General features: G+C 42.7%; 1 protein-coding gene across 1 annotated transcript; it reads right to left on the reverse strand.

The window, feature by feature from the left end:
- Nucleotides 1-14,875: 14,875 nt before the first annotated feature.
- Nucleotides 14,876-18,639, reverse strand: LOC125550944 (large ribosomal subunit protein uL10-like). Its single transcript, XM_048714079.2, has 5 exons — nucleotides 18,274-18,639; nucleotides 18,084-18,152; nucleotides 15,927-16,025; nucleotides 15,434-15,826; nucleotides 14,876-15,196 (listed from the first exon to the last, which is right to left on the reverse strand). Exons 1-5 carry the CDS (start codon nucleotides 18,532-18,534, stop codon nucleotides 15,050-15,052), a joined length of 969 nt encoding a protein of 322 aa, XP_048570036.1. The 5' UTR covers nucleotides 18,535-18,639; the 3' UTR covers nucleotides 14,876-15,049.
- Nucleotides 18,640-25,934: the final 7,295 nt, after the last annotated feature.

Genomic DNA, 25,934 nt, shown 5'->3' on the forward strand with positions numbered 1-25,934 from the left:
AGCGTGTCATAATAAACGTAACGGTGGAAGGTTGCATGGCAATATATCTCGGAATGACTATGGAAGTGCCATAATAGGTAGGTATGGTGGCTGTTTTGAGGTAGGTATATGGTGGGTTTGATGCACCGGCGAAAGTTGCGCGGTACTAGAGAGGCTAACAATGGTGGAAGGATGCGAGTGCGTATAATCCATGGACTCAACATTAGTCATAAAAAACTCACATACTTATTGCAAAAATCTATTAGATATCGAAACAAAGTACTACGCGCATGCTCCTAGGGGGGTAGATTCGTAGGAAAAGACCATCGCTCGTCCCCGACCGCCACTCATAAGGAAGACAATCAATAAATAAATCATGCTCTGTCTTCATCACATAACGGTTCACCATACATGCATGCTACAGGAATCACAAACTTTAACACAAGTATTTCTACAATCCACAATTACTCACTAGCATGACTCTAATATCACCATCTCTATATTTCAAAATAATCATAAGGAATAAATCTTCTCATAGTATTCAATGCACTTTATATGAAAGTTTTTATTATATCCCTCTTGGATGTCTATCATATTAGGACTAAATTTATAACCAAAGCAAATTACCATACTGTTTAGAGACTCTCAAAATAATATAAGTGAAGCATGAGAGTTTATCAATTTCTATAAAATAAAGCCACCGCCGTGCTCTTAAAATATATAAGTGAAGCACCAGAGCAAAATTGCCTAACTCAAAAGATATAAGTGAAGCACATAGAGTATTCTAATAAATCACGATTCATGCGTGTCCCTCTCAAAAGGTGTGTACAGCAAGTATGATTGTGGAAAACTAAAAATCAAAGACTCATATCATACAAGATGCTCCAAATAAAACACATATCATGTGGTGAATAAAAATATGGTCTCAAGTAAAGTTACCGATAGACGAAGACGAAAGAGGGGATGCCTTCCGGGGCATCCCCAAGCTTAGGATTTTGGTTGTCCTTGAATATTACCTTGTGGTGCCTTGGGCATCCCCAAGCTTAGGCTCTTGCCACTCCTTATTCCATAGTCCATCAAATCCTTACCCAAAAGTTGAAAACTTCACAACACAAAACTCAACAAAAAATCTCATAATAAGCTTCATTAGTATAAGAAAATAAATCACCACTTTTGGTATTGTTGTGAGCTCATTCTTTATTTATATTGGTGTAATATCTACTGTATTCCAACTTTTGCATGGTTCATACCCCCCGATACTACCCATAGATACATCAGAATAAGCAAACAACACAAGGAAAACAAAATCTGTCAAAAACAGAACAATCTGTAGTAATCTGTAACTCTCGAATACTTATGTAACTCCAAATATTCTAATAAATTAGGACAACCTGAGAAATTTTTATATTAGTCTTCTGCAAAAAGAATTAGTATTTTATCACGCTTCTGTTAAAAATGATAATTATTTTCCTGGACGCAAAAGTTTCTGTTTTTCAGCAAGATCAAAACAACTATCATCGTAAGCCATCCCAAAGGTCTTACTTGGCACAAACACTAACTAAAACACAAAAACACATCTAACCAGATGCTAGATGAACTATTTATTGCAAAACAGCAAGGAAAAATATTGGGTTGTCTCCCAACAAGCGCTTTTCTTTAAAGACTTTTAGCTAGGCATTGATAATTTTAATGATGCTCACATGGAAGATAACAATTGAAACACAAAGAGCGCATCATAAAACACGTGACAAACACATCTAAGTCTAACATACTTCCTATTCATAGGCATTTTATAAGCAAACAAATTATCATGACAAGCAAAAACTAGCATATGCAAGGAAGAAGAAAGAAACAATAGCAATCTCAACATAACGAGAGGTAATTTAGTAACATGAAGATTTCTACAACCATATTTTCCTATCTCATAATAATTACATGTGGGATCATATTCAAATTCAACAATATAGTTATCACATAAAATTTTCTCTACATGATCCACATGCATGCAAAGTTGACACTCTTCCAAAATAGTGGGAATATCATTAACTAAAGGCATGACCTCTCCAAACCCACTTTTATCAAAAACTTCATAAGATTGAACATTATCCAAATATGTGGGATCTAAAGTTGACACTCTCCCAAGCCCACTTTCGGTATTATTGCAAACATTATTATCAACCTCATGTTCATCATGGGGCTTAAATAATTTCCAAGATTATAAGAAGAATCACCCCAATCATGATTATTGCAACAAGTAGTGGACATAGAAAAACTAGCATCCCCAAGCTTAGGGTTTTGCATATTATTAGCATAATTGACATCAATAGAATTTAGAATAACATCATTGCAATCATGCTTTTCATTCAAGGAGCTATCGTGAATCACTTCGTAAATTTCTTCTTTTAGTACTTCATTACAATTTTCAGATTCATGAATTTAAAGCAAAACTTCATAAAGATAATCTAGTGCACACAACTCACTAGCAATAGGTTCATTATAATCGGATCTCTTAAAAATATTAGCAACTGTATGAGGATCCATAAACTCCTTGCTTCTAATTTTCAATAAATACACAATTATACCAAGCAAACGAGCAAACAAACCAAGTAAGACATAAGGGCAAATGCAAAGACGAATGAAAGAAGGGCGAAGAAAACGGTAAATATTTCTGAAAATCATTTTAGAAGTGGGGAGAGGAAAATGAGAGGCAAATGGCGAACAATGTAATGCAAGAGATGAGAGTTTTATGATGGGTACTTGGTATGTCTTGACTTGGTGTAGATCTCCCCGACAACGGCACCAGAAATTCTTCCTGCTACTTCTTGAGCTTGGGTTGGTTTTTCCCTTGAAGAGGAAAGGGTGATGCAACAAAGTAGAGATAAGTATTTCCCTCGGTTAGGGAACCAAGGTATCAATCCAGTAGGAGACAACGCACAAATCACCAATACCTACACAAACAATCAAACACTTGCACCCAACGCGATAAAGGGGTTATCAATCCCTTCAGGTCACTTGCAAAAGTGAGATCTGATAGAGATAGATAAAACTAAACAAAAGATAAAGTAAATATTTTTGGGTTTTTTTTGTTTATAGATCGGAAAGTAAAAGATTGCAAAATAGTAGATCGGAGACTTATATGATGGAAAATAGACCCGGGGGCCATAAGTTTCACTAGAGGCTTATCTCAAGATAGCAAATAATACAGTGGGTGAACAAATTAATGTCGAGCAATTGATAGAAAAGCGCAAAGTTATGACGATATCTAAGGCAATGATTATGAAATATAGGCATCACGTTCATGTCAAGTAGACCGAAACGATTCTGCATCTACTACTATTACTCCACACATCGACCGACTCCTGCCTGCATGTAGAATATTAAGTTCATGAGGAACAGAGTAACATATTAAGTAAGATGACATGATGTAGAGGAATAAACTCAAGCAATATGATGTAAACCCCATCTTTTTATCCTTGATGGCAACAATACAATACGTGCCTTTCTGTCCCTGCCGTCACTGGGAAAGGACACCACGAGATTGAACCCAAAGCTAAGCACTTCTCCCATTGCAAGAAAAACCAATCTAGTTGGCCAAACTAAACCGATAGTTCGAAGACAATTACAAAGATATCAAATCATGCATAAAAGAATCCAGAGAAGATTCAAATAATATTCATAGATAAGCTGATTATAAATCCACAATTCATCGGATCTCGACAAACACACCGCAAAAGAAGATTACATCGGATAGATCTCCAAGAACATTGAGGAGAACATGGTATTGAGAATCAAAGATAGAGAAGAAGCCATCTAGTATCTATATGTAGAATTTCACATATCTCTGCTCTCGAGACCACACTGGTATTAGGACTAAAGAAAATGCTTGATTTTGCTAGACTCACCATCTGTCCAGAACTCTGACAATAGGTATCCAGAACATGTTGTAAGGAAGTTGCATTTAGAACAGCTGGTCTCGTGAGAATTAGAGAATCGTCAGCAAAAAGGAGATGTAGTACCGACGGTGCATTTCTACACACTCTAACCCCATGCGTGCCACCAACTTCTTCTTCATACGGCAACATACTAGATAACCCTTCTACGCAAAGTAAGAAAAGTTAGGGGGAGAGGGGATCTCCCTGCCTAATACCTCTTGAAGGGGTAAACACATATATATGTTTCTTGAGAATTGAATCTCACCTTATACCTTACTAAGCTTACACATGCCATTATCATTTCGATCCATTGTTCATGAAACCCAAGCTTTTGCATCATAGCTTTGAGGAATGCCCACTCCACCCTGTCGTATGCCTTGTGCATACCCAACTTCACAGCAAATAAACTTTCTTGTCCTATTTTTTATTTTTTATTTTGTGCACACATTCATAAGCAATGAGTACATTATTCGTGATCAGCCTTCCTGGGATAAAAGCACTCTAAGTAGGAGATATTATTTCAGGCAGGATACATTTAATCCTTGAAGCTAACATCTTGGAGATGATCTTATATAAAACATTGCATAGACTAATAGGTCTATATTGAGTTACTAGGCCAGGTGAATTTGTCTTGGGTATGAGAACAATAAATGTATCATTCCATTCAGCCGGGATCTGACGAGAATTAGTAGCAAACACAACTTCCTGTGTAATGTCTGTTGGGGAACGTTGCAGAAAACAAAAATTTTCCTACTCGTTTCACCAAGATCCATCTAGGAGTTCATCTAGCAACGAGTGATTAGATGCATCTACGTACCTTGTAGATCGCGAGCGGAAGCGTTCAAAGAACGGGGATGATGTAGTCGAACACGACGTGATTCAAATCACCGATGATCTTAGCACCGAACGGACGATGCCTCCGCGTTCAACACACGTACGGAACGGATGACGTCTCCTCCTTTCTTGATCCAGCAAGGGGGGAAGAGAGGTTGATGAAGATCCAGCAGCACGATGGCGTGGTGGTGGATGCAGGGCGTCACAGTAGCAGGGCTTCGCCTATACTACGAGAGAGAGACGTAACGGGGAGAGAGGAAGCACCAAAGGCTGAGGTATGAAGTCCTCCCTCTCCTCAACTATATATAGGAGGTCCAAGGGGGGGGTGCGCAGCCTAGGAGATCCAATCTCCTAGGTGCGGCGGCCAGGGAGGTTTCCCTCCCCCCCAAGGCACTTAGGGGTGCCTTCCACTAGTGGGACTCCTCCCATATGGAAACCCTAGGCGCATGGGCCTATAGGGGCTGGTGCCCTTGGCCCATACAGGCCAAGGCGCACCCCCTACAGCCCATGTGGCCCCCTGGGATAGGTGGCCCCACCCGGTGGGCCCCCGGGACCCCTCCGGTGGTCCCGGTACAATACCGATAACCCCGAAACTTGTCCCGATGGCTGAAACAGCACTTCCTATATATAATTCTTTACCTCCGGACCATTCCGGAACTCCTCGTGACGTCCGGGATCTCATCCGGGACTCCGAACAACATTCGGGTTACTTCATATACATATCTTCACAACCCTAGCGTCTCCGAACCTTAAGTGTGTAGACCCTACGGGTTCGGGAGACAAGCAGACATGACCGAGACGACTCTCCAGTCAATAACCAACAGCGGGATCTGGATACCCATGTTGGCTCCCACATGCTCCACGATGATCTCATCGGATGAACCACGATGTCGAGGATTAATCAACCCCGTATACAATTCCCTTTGTCAATCGGTATGTTACTTGCCCGAGACTCGATCGTTGGTATCCCAATACCTTGTTCAATCTCGTTACCGGCAAGTCACTTTACTCGTACCGTAATGCATGATCCCGTGATCAACCACTTGGTCACCTTGAGCTCATAATGATGATGCATTACCGAGTGGGCCCAGTGATACCTCTCCGTTATATGGAGTGACAAATCCCAGTCTCGATCCGTGTCAACCCAACAGACACTTTCGGAGATACCTGTAATGCACCTTTATAGTCACCCAGTTACGTTGTGACGTTTGATACACCCAAAGCACTCCTACGGTATCCGGGAGTTACACGATCTCATGGTCAAAGGAAAAGATACTTGACATTGGAAAAGCTCTAGCAAACGAACTACACGATCTTTGTGCTATGCTTAGGATTGGGTCTTGTCCATCACATCATTCTCCTAATGATGTGATCCCGTTATCAATGACATCCAATGTCCATAGCCAGGAAATCATGACTATCTGTTGATCAACGAGCTAGTCAACTAGAGGCTTACCAGGGACATATTATGGTCTATGTATTCACACGTGTATTACGATTTCCGGATAATACAGTTATAGCATGAATAAAGACAATTATCATGAACAAAGAAATATAATAATAATGCTTTTATTATTGCCTCTAGGGCATATTTCCAACAGTCTCCCACTTGCACTAGAGTCAATAATCTAGTTACATTGTGATGAATCGAACACCCATGGAATTCTGGTGTTGATCATGTTTTGACCTAGGGAGAGGTTTAGTCAACGGATCTGCTATATTTAGGTCCGTATGTACTTTACAAATCTCTATGTCTCCATCTTGAACATTTTCACGAATGGAGTTGAAGCGACGCTTGATGTGCCTTGTCTTCTTGTGAAACCTGGGCTCCTTGGCAAGTGCAATAGCTCCAGTGTTGTCACAAAAGAGTTTGATTGGCCCCGACGCATTGGGTATGACTCCTAGGTCGGTGATGAACTCCTTCACTCATATAGCTTCATGTGCTGCCTCCGAGGCTGCCATGTACTCCGCTTCACATGTAGATCCCGCCACGACGCTCTGTTTGCAGCTGCACCAGCTCACTGCTGCACCATTCAACATATACACGTATCCGGTTTGTGACTTAGAGTCATCCAGATCTGTGTCGAAGCTAGCGTCGACGTAACCCTTTACGACGAGCTTTTCGTCACCTCCATAAACGAGAAACATTTCCCTAGTCCTTTTCAGGTACTTCAGGATATTCTTGACCGCTGTCCAGTGTTCCTTGCCGGGATTACTTTGGTACCTTCCTACCAAACTTACGGCAAGGTTTACATCAGGTCTGGTACACAGCATGGCATACATAATAGAACCTATGGCTGATGCATAGGGGATGACGCTCATCTCTTCTATATCTTCTGCCGTGATCGGACATTGAGCTGAGCTCAATTTCATACCTTGTAACACAGGCAAGAACCCCTTCTTGGACTGATCCATTTTGAACTTCTTCAAAATCTTATCAAGGTATGTGCTTTGTGAAAGACCTATGAGGCGTTTTGATCTATCTCTATAGATCTTGATGCCTAATATATAAGCAGCTTCTCCAAGGTCCTTCATTGAAAAACTCTTATTCAAGTAGGCCTTGATGCTGTCCAAGAGTTCTATATCATTTCCCATCAAAAGTATGTCATCTACATATAGTATGAGAAATGCTACAGAGCTCACTCACTTTCTTGTAAACGCAGGCTTCTCCATAAGTCTGCGTAAACCCAAACGCTTTGATCATCTCATCAAAGCGAATGTTCCAACTCCGAGATGCTTGCACCAGCCCATAAATCGAGCGTTGGAGCTTGCACACCTTGTCAGCATTCTTAGGATCGACAAAACCTTCCGGCTGCATCATATACAACTCTTCCTTAAGGAAACCATTAAGGAATGCCGTTTTGACGTCCATTTGCCATATCTCATAATCGTAGAATGCGGCAATTGCTAACATGATTCGGACGGACTTTAGCTTCGCTACCGGTGAGAAATTCTCATCGTAGTCAATTCCTTGAACTTGTCGATAACCCTTAGCGACAAGCCGAGCTTTATAGATGGTCACATTACCATCCGCGTCTGTCTTCTTCTTGAAGATCCATTTATTTTCTATGGCTCACCGTTCAACGGGCAAGTCAGTCAAAGTCCATACTTCGTTTTCATACATGGATCTTATCTCGGATTTCATGGCTTCTAGCCATTTGTCGGAATCCGGGCCTGCCATCGCTTCTTCATAGTTCGAAGGTTCACTGTTGTCTAACAACATGATTTCCAAGACAGGGTTGCCGTACCACTCTGGTGCGGAACGTGTCCTTGTGGACCTTCGAATTTCAGTAGGAGCTTGATCAGAAGTATCTTGATCATCATCAATAACTTCCTCTCTAGTCGGTGCAGGTGCCTCAGGAACATTTTCTTGAGTTGCGCCATTTTCCGGTTCAAGAGGTAATACTTCATCAAGTTCTACTTTCCTCCCACTTACTTCTTTCGAGAGAAACTCTTTCTCCAGAAAGGATCCATTCTTGGCAACAAAGATCTTGCCTTCGGATCTGAGGTAGAAGATATACCCAAAGGTTTCTTTAGGGTATCCTATGAAGACGCATTTTTCCGACTTGGGTTCAAGCTTTTCAGGTTGAAGTTTCTTGACATAAGCATCGCATCCCCAAACTTTTAGAAACGACAGCTTAGGTTTCTTCCCAAACCATAATTCATACGGTGTTGTCTCAACGGATTTCGACGGAGCCCTATTTAAAGTGAATGCGGCAGTCTCTAAAGCATAGCCCCAAAAAGATAACGGTAAATCGGCAAGAGACATCATAGATCGCACCATATCTAATAAAGTGCGATTACGACGTTCGGACACACCATTACGCTGAGGTGTTCCAGGCGGCGTTAGTTGTGAAACTATTCCACATTTTCTTAAGTGTGTGCCAAATTCGTGACTCAAGTATTCTCCTCCACGATCTGATCGTAGAAACTTGATTTTCCTGTCACGTTGATTCTCAACTTCACTCTGAAATTCCTTGAACTTTTCAAAGGTTTCAGACTTGTGTTTCATTAAGTAGACATACCCATATCTACTTAAGTCATCAGTGAGGGTGAGAACATAACGATAGCCACCGCGAGCCTCAACACTCATTGGACCGCACACATCAGTATGTATGATTTCCAATAAGTTGGTTGCTCGCTCCATTGTTCCTGAGAACGGAGTCTAGGTCATTTTTCCCATGAGGCATGGTTTGCACGTGTCAAATGATTCATAATCAAGAGATTCTAAAAGTCCATCTGCATGGAGCTTCTTCATGCGTTTGACACCTATGTGACCAAGGCGGCAGTGCCACAAGTATGTGGGACTATCATTATCAACTTTACATCTTTTGGTATTCACACTATGAATATGTGTAGTAATACGCTCGAGATTCATTAAGAATAAACCATTGACTATCGGAGCATGACCATAAAACATATCTCTCATATAAATAGAACAACCATTATTCTCGGATTTAAATGAGTAGCCATCTCGTATTAAACGAGATCCTGATACAATGTTCATGCTCAGACATGGCACTAAATAACAATTATTGAGGTTTATAACTAATCCCGTAGGTAAATGTAGAGGTAGCGTGCCGACGACGATCACATCGACCTTGGAACCATTCCCGACGCGCATCGTCACCTCGTCCTTCTCCAGTTTCCGTTTATTCCGCAGCTCCTGTGGTGAGTTACAAATATGAGTAACGGCACCGGTATCAAATACCCAGGAGTTACTACGAGTACTGGTAAGGTACACATCAATCACATGTATATCAAATATACCTTTGGTGTTGCCGGCCTTCTTATCCGCTAAGTATTTAGGGCAGTTCCGCTTCCAGTGACCCTTCCCTTTGCAATAAAAGCACTCCGTCTCAGGCTTGGGTCCATACTTTGACTTCTTCTTCCCAGCAGCTTGCTTGCCGGGTGCGGCAACTTCCTTGCCGTCCTTCTCAAAGTTCTTTTTACCCTTGCCCTTCTTGAACTTAGTGGTTTTATTGACCATCAACACTTGATGTTCCTTCTTGACTTCTACCTCTGCTGATTTCAGCATTGCAAATACTTCAGGAATGGTCTTTTCCATCCCCTGCATATTGAAGTTCATCACAAAGCTCTTGTAGCTTGGTGGAAGCGACTGGAGGATTCTGTCAATGACCGCATCATCCGGGAGATTAACTCCCAGCTGAGTCAAGCGGTTATGTAACCCAGACATAGTGAGTATGTGCTCACTGACAGAACTATTTTCCTCCATCTTATAGCTGAAGAACTTATCGGAGACTTCATATCTCTCGATCCGGGCATGAGCTTGAAAAACCATTTTCAGCTCTTCGAACATCTCATATGCTCCATGTCTCTCAAAACGCTTTTGGAGCCCCGGCTCTAAGCTGTAAAGCATGCCGCACTGAACAAGGGAGTAGTCGTCAACACGTGTCTGCCAAGCGTTCATAACGTCTTGGTTCTGTGGGACGGGAGGATCACCTAGCGGTGCTTGTAGGACATAATCTTTCTTGGCAGCTATGAGGATGATCCTCAGGTTCTGGACCCAGTCCGTATAGTTGCTGCCATCGTCTTTCAGCTTGGTTTTCTCTAGGAACGCGTTGAAATTGAATACAACGTAGGCCATTTGATCTACAAGACATATTGTAAAGATTTTTAGACTATGTTCATGATAATTAAGTTCCATCTAATCAAATTATTAATGAACTCCCACTTAGATAGACATCCCTCTTCTAGTCATCTAAGTATAACATGATCCGAGTTGGCTAGGCCATGTCCGATCATCACGTGACACGGACTAGTCAACGTCGGTGAACATCTTCATGTTGATCGTATCTTCTATACGACTCATGCTCGACCTTTCGGTCTTCTGTGTTCCGAGGCCATGTCTATGCACATGCTAGGCTCGTCAAGTCAACCTAAGTGTATTGCGTGTGTAAATCTGTCTTACACCCGTTGTATGTGAACGTAAGGATCTATCACACCCGATCATCACGTGGTGCTTCGAAACGACGAACTGTAGCAACGGTGCACAGTTAGGGGAGAACACTTCTTGAAATTGTTGTAAGGGATCATCTTATTTACTACCGTCGTTTTAAGTAAACAAGATGCAAAACATGATAAACATCACATGTAATCAAATAATAATAGTGACATGATATGGCCAATATCACATAGCTCCTTTGATCTCCATCTTGGGGCTCCATGATCATCCTTGTAGATCGTCATACTCATCGACATATAAGTCGTGATTCCTTGTACAAGAACATGATCAATCTCATACATCACATATATCATTCATCACATCCTTTTGGCCATATCACATCACATAGCATACCCTGCAAAAACAAGTTAGACGTCCTCTAATTGTTGTTTGCATGTTTTACGTGGCTGCTATGGGTTTCTAGCAAGAACGTTTCTTACCTACGCAATGACCACAACGTGATATGCCAATTGCTATTTACCCTTCATAAGGACCCTTTTCATCGAATCCGATCCGACTAAAGTAGGAGAGACAGACACCCGCTAGCCACCTTATGCAACTAGTGCATGTCAGTCGGTGGAACCTGTCTCACGTAAGAGTACGTGTAAGGTCGGTCCGGGCCGCTTCATCCCACGATGCCGCCGAATCAAGATAAGACTAGTAACGACAAGTATATTGAACAAAATCAACGCCCACAACTACTTTGTGTTCTACTCGTGCAAGAGAACTACGCATAGACCTAGCTCATGATGCCACTTTTGGGGAACGTTGCAGAAAACAAAAAATTTCCTACTCGTTTCACCAAGATCCATCTAGGAGTTCATCTAGCAACGAGTGATTAGATGCATCTACGTACCTTGTAGATCGCGAGCGGAAGCGTTCAAAGAACGGGGATGATGTAGTCGAACACGACGTGATTCAAATCACCGATGATCTTAGCACCGAACGGACGATGCCTCCGCGTTCAACACACGTACGGAACGGATAACGTCTCCTCCTTTCTTGATCCAGCAAGGGGGGAAGAGAGGTTGATGAAGATCCAGCAGCACGACGGCGTGGTGGTGGATGCAGGGCGTCACAGTAGCAGGGCTTCGCCTATACTACGAGAGAGAGACGTAACGGGGAGAGAGGAAGCACCAATGGCTGAGGTATGAAGTCCTCCCTCTCCTCAACTATATATAGGAGGTCCAAGGGGGGGTGCGCAGCCTAGGAGATCCAATCTCCTAGGTGCGGCGGCCAGGGAGGTTTCCCTCCCCCCCAAGGCACTTAGGGGTGCCTTCCACTAGTGGGACTCCTCCCATATGGAAACCCTAGGCGCATGGGCCTATAGGGGCTGGTGCCCTTGGCCCATACAGGCCAAGGCGCACCCCCTACAGCCCATGTGCCCCCCCGGGATAGGTGGCCCCACCCGGTGGGCCCCCGGGACCCCTCCGGTGGTCCCGGTACAATACCGATAACCCCGAAACTTGTCCCGATGGCTGAAACAGCACTTCCTATATATAATTCTTTACCTCCGGACCATTCCAGAACTCCTCGTGACGTCCGGGATCTCATCCAGGACTCCGAACAACATTCGGGTTACTGCATATACATATCTTCACAACCCTAGCGTCTCCGAACCTTAAGTGTGTAGACCCTACGGGTTCGGGAGACAAGCAGACATGACCGAGACGACTCTCCAGTCAATAACCAACAGCGGGATCTGGATACCCATGTTGGCTCCCACATGCTCCACGATGATCTCATCGGATGAACCATGATGTCGAGGATTAATCAACCCCGTATACAATTCCCTTTGTCAATCGGTATGTTACTTGCCCGAGACTCGATCGTTGGTATCCCAATACCTTGTTCAATCTCGTTACCGGCAAGTCACTTTACTCGTACCGTAATGCATGATCCCGTGATCAACCACTTGGTCACCTTGAGCTCATAATGATGATGCATTACCGAGTGGGCCCAGTGATACCTCTCCGTTATATGGAGTGACAAATCCCAGTCTCGATCCGTGTCAACCCAACAGACACTTTCGGAGATACCTGTAATGCACCTTTATAGTCACCCAGTTACGTTGTGACGTTTGATACACCCAAAGCACTCCTACGGTATCCGGGAGTTACACGATCTCATGGTCAAAGGAAAAGATACTTGACATTGGAAAAGCTCTAGCAAACGAACTACACGATCTTTGTGCTATGCTTAGGATTGGGTCTTGTCCATCACATCATTCTCCTAATGATGTGATCCCGTTATCAATGACATCCAATGTCCATAGCCAGGAAATCATGACTATCTGTTGATCAACGAGCTAGTCAACTAGAGGCTTACCAGGGACATATTATGGTCTATGTATTCACACGTGTATTACGATTTCCGGATAATACAGTTATAGCATGAATAAAGACAATTATCATGAACAAAGAAATATAATAATAATGCTTTTATTATTGCCTCTAGGGCATATTTCCAACAATGTCATCACCTAGGATATGCCAAAACTTTTTAAAAAAGGTCGCATGAAGCCCATCTGGACCCGGAGCTCTGAGATCACCAATACTAAAAACAGCCTTACGAACATCATCATGCGTATACGGAGCCATTAACATGTTATTCATATGATCAGTAAGCTTTGTTTGAACCCTCTCAAGAATATAAGGATCAACATGCTGCACCTCTGAACTAAAAAGGTTACTAAAATAATTCTGAATATTAGAACCCAGTGTTGCCATACCTTCTACTGCATTACCATTCTGATCATGGAGTTTTCGGATATAGTTCTTTTTTCCTTCTGGCCGATGCAAAAGCCTAAAAAAACTGTGTTTCGGTCACTGGATTTTAACAAACTCGCCCTGGATCTCGTATATAATGAATTTCTTCTAGTTCTAGTAGATATTCAACAAGTTCGGATAGTTCTTTCCTCTTCTCTTCACTCTCATCAGAGATAGGACCAGCTAGTTCCTTCTGTGCTTTTCTCAATCTGTTTTTCGGCTTCTTCAGCACTCTTTGATCCCAAGCATGGAATGCTCTATGCATGCGGTCGAGCTTCTCATGTATATTATTTGTTGTGGGATCGCTTCCGGCCTCATTCCAAGCTTCTTGAACTTTCTCATTAAAAGCCTTTTCTCGTAACCAACGAGCTTCGAATCTCTTAACGTGAACCCATCACTCGGTTCACGTACATAAAAATTGGTATCAACCAATAACGGCCTGTGGTCGGAGTGGTTATACCCCAAGTTCTCCAACGACGCATGAGGATGCATTGCTGCCCAGGTTTCGTTAAGAGGCCTCTGTCAAGCCTCTCGCGAATTCTTCCTCTCTGCCAAGTGAAGCGATAACCTCTGTGTCCCAAGTCTCTGATGTCACAGTCATCACTGGCCTGTTGGGGTCTGGGGTTTCCTCCCTCTTTTTCATACAGAAATTGTATCTCATTGAGATCCCCAATCAACAACCATGGGAGAGTATGATTAGTTGATGCATATGATCCCATGTTTTATATTTATTCTCCCACCGAAATTCATCATATATTCCAATCAACCTCCACAAGTTATTGTTACCATCATCCACAATGTACATAGGATCCAGATCCAATCTTTGGATTCTAATTTCATTCTTCCATAGCAGTAACAAGCCACCTTTTCTCCCATCACTCGCACACACAAGCTTTTGGTCCATCTTCATCCTTTTTCTCAAACATTCTGCGGGATAACTGTCCAAGTGGGTCTCCGACAAAACACCATATCAGGCGAACAACTATGATAAAATCTAACTCTCGGTTGACGATGCCGCCGGGGGACAACAAAACCCTGCACAACCTCAAACTCCCATGAAGGAGTTGCTGATCCAGTCTGGCAATCTAGGCAATCCTTGGAAGTCATTATTTTACCTATTCTCTTCTCCTCTCTCTAACATTCTCCTTGGTAGTAAAACTTGTTGGAGTTTCCCGCCATCACCTCACCCAGATCCAGGGGTTCATATTCATACATCTAGTTGATCATCCTATTTTAAGTCAAGATCGCATCTAAGTGTATGGTGAAACCATTTTGTGTCATTGAGATATGGCTACCTTCTTACTTTTTTTGTGTGCTTTAGGTGTGTTTGGGCCTCCGGTTCAGGGCACATCAGACTGGAGGTGAGTTGCTGTTAGTTAAAAGGAATGCAGATCATGAGCATCTCACACACGAAAAATCAGGGCAATATTACCAACCAAGTAAAAGTACGATAGCATTGGCGAATACACACAACAGTCCAAGCTTTATATGCCAACATTACTAGGATAAAAGAGCTCACTCATCTATCTACGCTACGACACAAGTGGCAACTTGACGAGAGGTGCAGCTTATCAGTCGTCGAACAGGTTCATGAATCCCTCCTCAGCGTCAGATCCACTATCGGATTCCTCTTCTTTCTTCTCCTCCGCAGTAGCAGCTCCAGCCTCGGCAGCACCACCACCAGACGGCGCGGCAGCAACAGCAAACTTGCTAGGGTCCTGCAATCCAACACAAACACAAAATTACACCATTACTTGTCTAGGCACTCGGTACGTATGAAATAGAGCAAGATGTTCACACATTCAAACCACACATGTAACATCGAGATCAGAACAAATAACAACAATTGTGAGGCTACATGATGCGTTTTAAAAACTAGCAAACATAACATTGGCATTTGAGCTAAGATTTCAAACAGGAAAACAGTAGTAACCAGAAATAGGAGGTCTACGTACCTTCAGGTACTCCTTGATCTGATCAGCATGGGGGAACGAGTATTCTGTCTCCACAGCGAGAGCAAGCACGTTCTTGTACCCATTGAGGAACATGTGCGGTGCAGCAGCCAAAGTTGGGTACGAGACCGCCAGGGACAGCGAGGCAACCATGGAGACACCACACGCAAACTTCTCCATCAAGTCTTCCTCGGTGAGGTCAAGAACCTCGGGGCTGAACACCGACCCATCGTCGTAGACATTGGTGATCACAAGACCATAGGAGAATGGGCGGATGCCGAGCTTGGCAAGCAGGGCAGCCTCGGATGAGCCCACCTTGTCACCCTTCTTGATGAGGTCCACATGGGCGACGATCTCAACGCTTCCCTTGTTGATCTTGGTGGGGATGTTAAGCACCTGAATGAATACAAAAGGGACATCAGACCGGGGTGAGAACTTGTGCTTGCTTAACCGTCAGGAGAACACAGCGTGTGTGTTATCAGACAAGAGTTTTTACCTGGAAGAAAGAAGTTTGGGAGGGGTCCAGACCAGTGTTTCCAGGGGGAACCACCACATCAATAGGAGCAATCAGGCCAACACGAGCAGGGGCCCCAACCTATTGCATAACAAAAACAAGATCACAAGGATAATAAGATGGCTAAACAAGAAGTGTTCTAAACATTAGATGATCAATGGAAATATTCCCAGTAAGTTCACACAAAACCATGCTGCAGGGTACTTGGAAAAAAGAAAAGAAATGTACGGTACAACATTATGCTTAGACTGAAACTTCCATATCATTCCCCCAAATTAGAGTAGACACATTCCTAAAAAAGAAAAGTAGACACAATTCACTATTTGAAATTATTATCTCCCAACTCTACTGCACAATGTATTTATATCTACTGCACAAGGTTTAAATATATCAATGAAAGGATAAATCTATGCTCCACGACGACATGTAACACGAGAAACTACTGCACACAAATACAGGCAACATGCAGACAAATAAACACCAACTACCATGTTCATATTGTTACCAAACCAAACTGTATTTAACGCTTGTGCTACTTGAATGAATCATCAAAGACACAGGTTATCCCAACAGACAATCCGTTTTCCTACTGAAGAATCATCAAATTCATGCACCCCAGTGGCACTCCCATAATTGAAGCAAGATGCCAAATTAGTTAAATTCGCAGATGATATCTCAAACAGAAGAATAATAACTGCCACAGTGCAACACAATAAACAACTTGAGATCTCTGAACCCTTTTCAAAATAACCACACTAGTACAGCTCAGAAGCAGAATTATGCATGCAGAATTGCAACACACGAGATCTCTAACCCCATCCAGAATAACCACACTAGTAAACTGAGAAGCTTTGTCTGAATTAATTTCCCTCCTATAAATGAAGATCTGGAACCGCTTCCCAAATAATTACAGCAAGATGGAGGTAAAAACATTCTTGTGCAATTTTGGCAGACACAAATTTATTACATCCATGCATGCAACCCAACAATCCTTTCCATAACTAGCAATTACACAATTAGCACACTGCAAAACCAACAATAACTTTATTGCATGATGTATCAATGCAGCAGCATTCGCAATACAAATTCAAAGGACAAATCTATGTGTGAGATGCATGACAAAAATTGCTTCAAACACTTTGCACCCGCACCTATAAAATCTTATATGTTCTCCACAGTCTATCAGACTATCAAAATGATGGCATGCACTCACCCATATGGTACATGACAACATGCAACACGAAATACTACTGCATGCACATATTGGAAAAATTTCAGACAAATACGCACAAGTTGCATCCCCAACAATCCGTTTTACTACTGAAGCATCCTCAAATTCATGCAGGCATTTAAGCAACATGCCAAACTGTAAACAGAAGAACTATGGCTACAGCATTTCAACACAATAACCAATTGAGATCTCTAACGCCTTCCATACAAACTAGCACAACTGAGAAGCAGAATTATGCCTACAGCATTGCAACACAATAACCAATTGATCTCAAACCCCTTCCATAATAACCACAAGTACAACAGATTCATACTAGAAAATATTTTTCCTGCCATAAATGATCTAGATCTGGAACTACTTCAAATAATTACAGCAAGATGAAGAAGCATGCTTGTGCAATTTCGGCAGACACATACAGTAATTATTACATCCGTGCAACCAAATAATCGTTTCCATAAACTAGCAACGACACAATTAGCACACTTCAAGCAGACAAAGTCGACAGCAATCAACACAAGCTCGCTCACAGAACAAGGGCAGTGGCACAACACAGACAGTACAACTGAGAAGCAGAATTTGTGCCTGCAGCATTGCAACACAATAACCACCTGATCTCAGACCCCTTCCATAATAACCACACAAGTACAACAGATTCATACTACTGAAACTAATTTTCCTGCCATAAATGATCTAGATCTGGAACTACTTCCAAATAATTACAGCAAGATGAAGAAGCATGCTTGTGCAATTTCGGCAGAAACATACAGTAATTATTACATCCATGCAACCAAATAATCGTTTCCATAACTAGCAAGCACGCAATTAGCACACTTCAACCAGACAAAGTCAGCAGCAATCAACACCAACTCGCTCGCAGAACAAGGGCAGTGGTACAGTAGTTAGTTTACCTTGTACTTGGCCACCTCCTCGCGCACCTCCTTGAGGTCACCCTTGGTGAAGATGAGGCCGACGTTCCCCTGCAACAAGCAGCACCAAAAGGACAAACAGGCGCACGCTTGAGAAAACGAACCCTCGACGACAAAACCAGACGCGGAGTAGAAGATCCGGCAGGGGGGGAGGGGGAGGGGCCGGGCTTACTTGGAGGAGGGGTATGAGGGCCTTGATGTCGGCGTTGCCCGACCTCTCGGCGTGCGCCGCGATGCAGCGGCGGATGAGGGTGTTCTTCCCCATGAGCATGACCGACTCGCCGCGGATGCCCCTGCGGATCTCCGCGAGCTGGCTGGAGCCGACGTTGTCCGCCGACGCGACGAGCACCCTCGAGTACTCGTCGAGGAGCTGGCACAGCTTCTGGTCGTACGCGTGCTTCTTGTCCGTCTTGGACGGCTTCTTGATCGCCATCGCTGGCCGCGCGCGGGAGGACCTAGCCCTAGCTTCGGTGGATCTGCGGCGCGTGGTGGGGTGCGGGTGGCGAGTGGAGGAGGAAGAAAGAGGACGTCTTGAGGCAGCGCGGCGGAAGCAAGGGGGCGTCTATATAGGGAGGGAGGAGGCCTGGGACATGGGGGTTTCGTGGGGCGTGCGTTGCGGGGGTATTGTGGTCTTTCCACTCTCTAACGTTCTGGACTCTTCGTCTGCTCTGAAACGGGCCATATGGCCAGGTGGGCTTGGGCTGTACCCTCAGAAGGATTACGTCAGTCCGGCCCAAATACTCCGCATCGGGGGTTTTCCTCTGAAGTAGTGGATGTGAAAAAAAAACATAACATGCCCGAAGTATTCGGAGAGGAATCTTGCCTCAAAAAAAAAGAGGAAGAGGAATCTTCAGAACTTCCAAACACGTTCATATATTTCAACGATCAAAGCATGTTCAGAAACCAGACACAATAAACACAATACTCAAAAGTGTATATTGGGATAAAAGAAAGTCGTGGTTCCGAACTGTAGAATTGTTATCAAGAAAAATACAAAAACCGGATGTGGACCTACGAGTATCTGGACAACCAGCCCAGTCTGCATCAGACTAAGCTGTCAAGGAGGTGGGAGAGGATTTGTTGATATGAAGACCTAAGTCTAGTGTGCCTTTGAGATACCGAAGAATACGTTTGACATGATTGTAGTGTGGAATACGAGGATCATGCATGTATAAACAAGCTTGTTGAACAGCAAAAGAAATTTCAGGATGAGTGAGAGTGAGATACTGAAGTGCACCGGTAAGACTACGATAAAGAGAAGGATCCGAGAAAGGATCACCGTCGACAAAGAGTTTGGAACCTGTATCAACAGGGGTACGGGAAGTTTGCCAATCAAGCATACCAGCACGAGAAAGAAGATCCAGAGTGTACTAACGTTGAGACAAGAAAAGACTAGAGGAGTCATGGATAACAGCAATACCTAAGAAGTGGTGAAGAAGACCTAAATCTGTCATAGAGAATTCCTGGCGAAGAAGAGAGATAATATGATCTAAAAATTATTGTGAGGAAGCTGTGAGGATAATATCATCAACATATAAAAGAAGGTACGCAGTGTTGTTGTTGTGATGAAAGGTGAAGAGTGAAGTGTCAGAACAGGAAGGGGTAAAACCGATGGTTTGAGCATAAATAGAAAAGCGTTGGAACCAGGCACGTGGTGCTTGTTTAAGACCATAAAGAGATTTTTAAAGAAGACAAACATGATTAGAATAGGAGGAATGTTCGAAGCCAAGAGGTTGTTGACAATATACTGTTTCTTGAAGAGAGCCATCAAGAAAAGCATTTTTGACATCTAGTTGATGAATTGGCCAGGAAGAAGAGACGGCGATGCCAAGGACAGTGCGAATAGTGCTGGGCTTGACAACTGGAGAGAAAGTCTCATCATAATCGATGCCGTGTTGCTGAGAGTAACCACGACATACCCATCGAGCCTTATAACGTGCAAGACTCCCATCAGAATTAAATTTATGGCGAAAAACCCATTTTCCCAAAACAATATTTGTATTGGAAGGACGAGGAACTAACTGCCACGTGTTATTCTGCAGAAGGGCATCATATTCATCTTTCATAGCTGCGGCCCAATTAGGATCTAGGAGAGCTGATTTGTAAGATTTGGTTAGAGAGGAAGGAGATAGAGATGCATGAAGATTTAGACGATCTTTTGTAGGTTAACAAAACTTGGACTTGGCACGTGTGCGCATGGTATGATCGTTAGTCGGAGTTGGAACGGGAATAGCATGAGCAGGAGGGGTGGGGGAAATGTGGTGGACGCGTCCGGCGTAGCGGAGGAAGCAGACGTAGGAGATGGCGGTGAAGACTGCGGCGGCAGGATGTCTGCCGCGACAGAGTGTAATGGGTTTTCCTCTGCCGGAACAGAGGTGATGACAGAAGTGGTCGCGGCAGGATCCGCTACCGCGGTAGAGAATTCGGCTGGTTTCGTTGGATAGGTCGGCGGGTGAAAGAAGGTAAGATGATTGCGACAAGAGGGACTAGTGGACGGCGTGGGTGAGTTGGGATTTAATTATTGACGCTCGAAAAAGGGAAAAATGTTTTCAGCGAATGTTACATGACGAGACACATGAACACGACCACTAACAAGATCTAGACAACGATAACCCTTGTGCTCGTTAGAAAAAACCTAGATGGACACACGGGGTAGAGCGCGGGGAAAGTTTGTTAGGAGAAGTGGAGTAGGAGTTTGGGAAACAAAGACAATCGAAGATGCGAACGTCGGAGTAATTTGGATGAGAGAGAAATAAATAGAAGTAAGGAGTAGTTTGTGGGTTAACTTTGGATGGAGGAGTATTGAGTAAATATGTGGCCGTGTGGAGGGCCTCAGCCCAGAACTTCGGAGACATAGAAGATTGAACAAGCAGAGTGCGAATGATGTCATTAAGAGTACGAAGAGGATGCTCGGCTTTGCCGTTTTGAGGGGAGGTATAAGGACATGAGAAGCGCAAGAGAATTCCATATTGTAAAAAGAAAATTTGATTTTTAAAGTTGTCAAATTCATGACCATTATCACATTGGATGAATCTTATAGGGAGGAAAAAGTAGACCCAGACATAGCGCTGAAAGTTAAGGAATATATTATGAACGTCGGATTTTTTATGTAAAGGAAAAGTCCAAACATAATGAGTAAAATCATCAAGAATCACGAGATAATACTTAAAACCAGATACACTTTCTATGGGTGATGTCCAAAGATCACAATGAAGTAATTCAAAAGGAAAAGTACTAGAGGATTGAGAGGAACTAGAGGGAAGGCAAACATGTTTGCCCAATTGACATGACTGACACATAGAAGAATTATGAGAGTCTCTATTACAAGGTATTGAAAAATCACTAAGAAGTGTGGATAACACTTTTTTATTGGGATGGCCGAGACGTTGGTGCCACAGATCAACAGAGGCCACCATAGGTGTTGGAGGAGCAGCGATGGAGCACCATGGAGAGAATATAAATCACCGGAGCTATTGAATCAAGCGATCTCGGCTTTGGTCGGGTACTCTTTCACAGACAAGCCAAAGGGGTCAAACTCAACGAAAACATGATTATCAGTGGTGATTTGGCGAACATAAATCAGATTTTTAATAAGAGCAGGAGCTACAAGAACATCATGAAGAAGCAAGGGCTTAATTGGGGATTGGATTTGAGCCTGACCGACACAGTAAATAGGAATAAAAGATTCATCACCAAGAGTAATAGAAGGAAAAGACGAAGGTGTGCAAGAAGAAAGCAAATTACTCGATGTAGACATATGACGAGAAGCAACAGAATCGAAAATCCAATTCGTACCTGAGTTCCCTTATGCAACAAAGTTGTTCATGGCTTGTAGCTTGGTGATAACCCACAAGTATAGGGGATCGCAATAGTTTTCGAGGGTAGAGTATTTAACCCAAATTTATTGATTCAACACAAGGGGAGCCAAAGAATATTCTCAAGTATTAATAGTTGAGTTGTCAATTCAACCGCACCTGAAAGACTTAATATCTGCAGCAAAGTATTTAGTAGCAAAGTAATATGGAAGTAACGGTAACGATGGCAAAAGTAACAGCATTGGTTTTATAGTGATTATAACAGTGGCAACGGAAAAGTAACTAAGCAGAGATCAATATGTGAAAAGCTCGTAGGCAATGGATTAGTGATGGATAATTATGTTGGATGTGATTCCTCATGTAACAGTTGTAACATAGGGTGACACAGAACTAGCTCCAGTTCATCAATGTAAGGTGGACATGTATTCTGAATATAGTCATACGTGCTTATGGAAAAGAACCTGCATGACATCTTTTGTCCTACCCTCCCGTGGCAGCGGGGTCCTATTGAAAACTAAGGGATATTAAGGCCTCCTTTTAATAGAGTACCAGAACAAAGCATTAACACTTAGTGAATACATGAACTCCTCAAACTATAGTCATCACCGGTAATTGTCCCGATTATTGTCACTTCGGGGTTAACGGATCATAACACATAGTAGGTGACTATTGACTTGCAAGATAGGATCAAGAACTCACATATATTCATGGAAACACAATAGGTTCAGATCTGAAATCATGGCACTCGGGCCCTAGTGACAAGCATTAAGCATAGCAAAGTCATAGCAACATCAATCTCAGAACATAATGGATACTAGGGATCAAACCCTAACAAAACTAACTCGATTACATGATAAATCTCATCCAACCCATCACCGTCCAGCAAGCCTATGATGAAATTACTCATGCACGGAGGTGAGCATCATGAAATTGGTGATGGAGGAAGGTTGATGATTACGATGGCGATGGATTCCCCTCCCCGGAGCCCTGAACGGACTTCAGATCAGCCCTCCCAAGAGAGATTAGGGCTTGGCGGTAGCTCCGTATCGTAAAACACAATGAATCCTTCTCCCTGATTTTTTTCTCCCCGAACGTGAATATATAGAGTTGGAGTTGAGGTCGGTGGAGCATCAGGGGGCCCACAAGACAGGGGGCGCGCCCCAGGGGGGTGGGCGCACCCCCACCCTCGTGGACAGGGTGTGGGCCCCCTGACGTTGATTCTTTCGCCAGTATTTTTTATATATTCCAAAAATATTCTCCGTGAAGTTTCAGGTCATTCCGAGAACTTTTATTTCTGCACAAAAATAACACCATGACAATTCTGCTAAAAACAACGTCAGTCCGGATTAGTTCCATTCAAATAATGCAAGTTAGAGTCCAAAACAAGGTCAAAAGTGTTTGGAAAAGTAGATACGGTGGAGACGTATCAACTCCCCCAAGCTTAAACCTTTGCTTGTCCTCAAGCAATTCAGTTGACAAACTGAAAGTGATAAAGAAAAACTTTTACAAACTCTGTTTGATCTTGTTGTTGTAAATATGTAAAGCCAACATTCAAGTTTTCAGCAAAGATTATGAACTAACCATATTCACAATAACATTTAGGTCTCATGTTTACTCATATCAATGGCATAATCAACTAGCGAGCAATAATAGTAAATCTCAGATGACAACACTTTCTCAAAACAATCATAATATGATATAACAAGATGGTATCTCGCTAGCCCTTTCTGAGACCGCAAAACATAAATGCAGAGCACCTCTGAAGTTCAAGGATTGACTAAACGTTGTAATTCATGGTAAAAGAGATCCAGTCATAGTCATACTCAATGTAAACTAATAGTAATGCATGCAAATGGCAGCGGTGCTCTCCAACTTGTGCTTTTTAATAAGAGGATGATGACTCAATATAAAAGTAAATAGGTAGGCCCTTCTCAGAGGGAAGCATGGATTTGTAGAGGTGCCAGAGCTCAATTTTGAAATAGAGATGAATAATATTTTGAGTGGTATACTTTCATTGTCAACACAACAACCGAGAGATCTCGATATCTTCCATGCTACACACATTATAGGTGGTTCCCAAACAAAATGGTAAAATTTATACTCCCCCTACCACCAACAAACATCAATCCATGGCTTGTCTAAAACAACGGGTGCCTCCAACTAACAACAATCCCGGGGGGAGTTTTGTTTGCAATTATTTTAATTTAAGCATGGGACTGGGCATCCCGGTTACCAGCCATTTTCTCGTGAATGAGGAGCGGAGTTCACTCCTCTTGGGAATAACCCACCTAGCATGGAAGATATATACAACCCTAGTTGATACATGAGCTACTCGAGCATACAAAACAGAATTTCATTTGAAGGTTTAGAGTTTGGCACATACAAATTTACTTGGAACGACAGGTAGATACCGCATATAGGAAGGTATGGTGAACTCATATGGAATAACTTTTGGGGTTTATGGAAGTGGATGCACAAGCAGTATTCCGGCTTAGTACAAGTGAAGGCTAGAAAGAGATTGGGAAGCGACCAGTTAGAGAGCGACAATAGTCATGAACATGCATTAAAATTAATTAACACTGAGTGCAAGCATGAGTAGGATATAATTCACCATGAACATAAATACCATGGAGGCTATGTTGATTTTGTTTCAACTACATGCGTGAGCATGTGCCAAGTCAAGCCACTCGAATCGTTCAAAGGAGGATACCACCCTATCATACCACATCACAACCATTTTAATAGCATGTTGGCACGCAAGGTAAACCATTATAAACTCCTCGCTAATTAAGCATGTCATGAGCAACTATAATCTCTAATTGTCATGGCAAACATGTTTCATTCATAATAGGCTGAATCAGGAACGATGAACTAATCATATTTACAAAAACAAGATAGGTCGAGTTCATACCAGCTTCTCTTATCTCAATCAGTTCATCATATATCGTCATTATTGCCTTTCACTTGCACAACCGAACGGTGTGGATAATAATAATAGTGCACGTGCATTGGACTAAGCTGGAATCTGCAAGCATTCAATACACAGGAGAAGACAAAGGTAATATGGGCCCTTGGTTAAATCAACAATAATGCATATGAGAGCCACTCAACATTTTCATCATGGTCTTCTCCTCTCGACCCCCAAAGAAAAGAAATAAAACTATTTACACGGGAAAGCTCCCAACAAGCAAAAGAAGAACGAGAAATCTTTTGGGATTTTCTTTTAATTACTACTACTATAAGCATGGAAAGTAAACTAGCTAAAAGCTACAACTAATTTTTTTTGTTTTGATTAAGGTTTTCGAACACACAAGAAGAATGCTGGAAAAGAAAATAAACTAGCATGGATATTACAATGAAAAAATATGAGCACCGACAATTGGCATGAGTGTGTGAACATGAATGTAATGTCGGTGAGAGATACGTACTCCCCCAAGCTTAGGCTTTTGGCCTAAGTTGGTCTATGGCCATGGCTAGCTTGGTGGATATCCAAAGTTGTAACTGGGGTCATACTGGGATGCAGCAGCTACTGCCTGACAAGCTGCAGCTTGGAGGCGAGCTGCCTCCATCCTCCTCTCGTACTCGTCCGCCTCCTCCCTGATTATAACATATCTCCTTTTTGCCTGAAAGTCAAAGAAAGTAGGAGCAGGGAGGGCAACATGGACAGTGCGCCGTCTGTCAAAGATTAGTCGATACTGAAGGAACTGATCGCAAACTGGTGGCGAACCATGGCATTATAATCTAGGTAAGCAGGAGGTAACTCAATATCATTTCCATGTATGGGTATATCAAGATAATTAGCTACACGAGTTGCATAAATTCCACCAAACAAATCTCCACTTATGTTGTTGTGATGCAACCTACGTGCAACAATGGCCCCCAAGTTATATTGTTTATCACCTAATACCGCACTTTTGAGGACACTAAGATTTGGAACACACATGTGACAAGCCTCATCTTTACCTTTAATACATCTACCAATGAAGAGAGCAAAATAATGTATGGAAGGGAAATGAAT

The sequence above is a fragment of the Triticum urartu genome, chromosome 4A (genome assembly GCF_056163025.1).
Source record: "Triticum urartu cultivar PI428250 chromosome 4A, HENAU_Tu73, whole genome shotgun sequence".
In the NCBI taxonomy this organism is placed as follows: Eukaryota; Viridiplantae; Streptophyta; class Magnoliopsida; order Poales; family Poaceae; genus Triticum; species Triticum urartu.

Bases quoted from the DNA above. Each gene is read 5' to 3' on its own strand.
- LOC125550944 (XM_048714079.2), bottom strand. From the start codon at position 18,534: ATGGCGATCAAGAAGCCGTCCAAGACGGACAAGAAGCACGCGTACGAC. The intron at 16,026-18,083 runs GTAAACTAACTA...GTTATGCAATAG, and splicing joins AGGAGGTGGCCAAGTACAAG to GTTGGGGCCCCTGCTCGTGT. The intron at 15,197-15,433 runs GTACGTAGACCT...GTTGGATTGCAG, and splicing joins AGATCAAGGAGTACCTGAAG to GACCCTAGCAAGTTTGCTGT.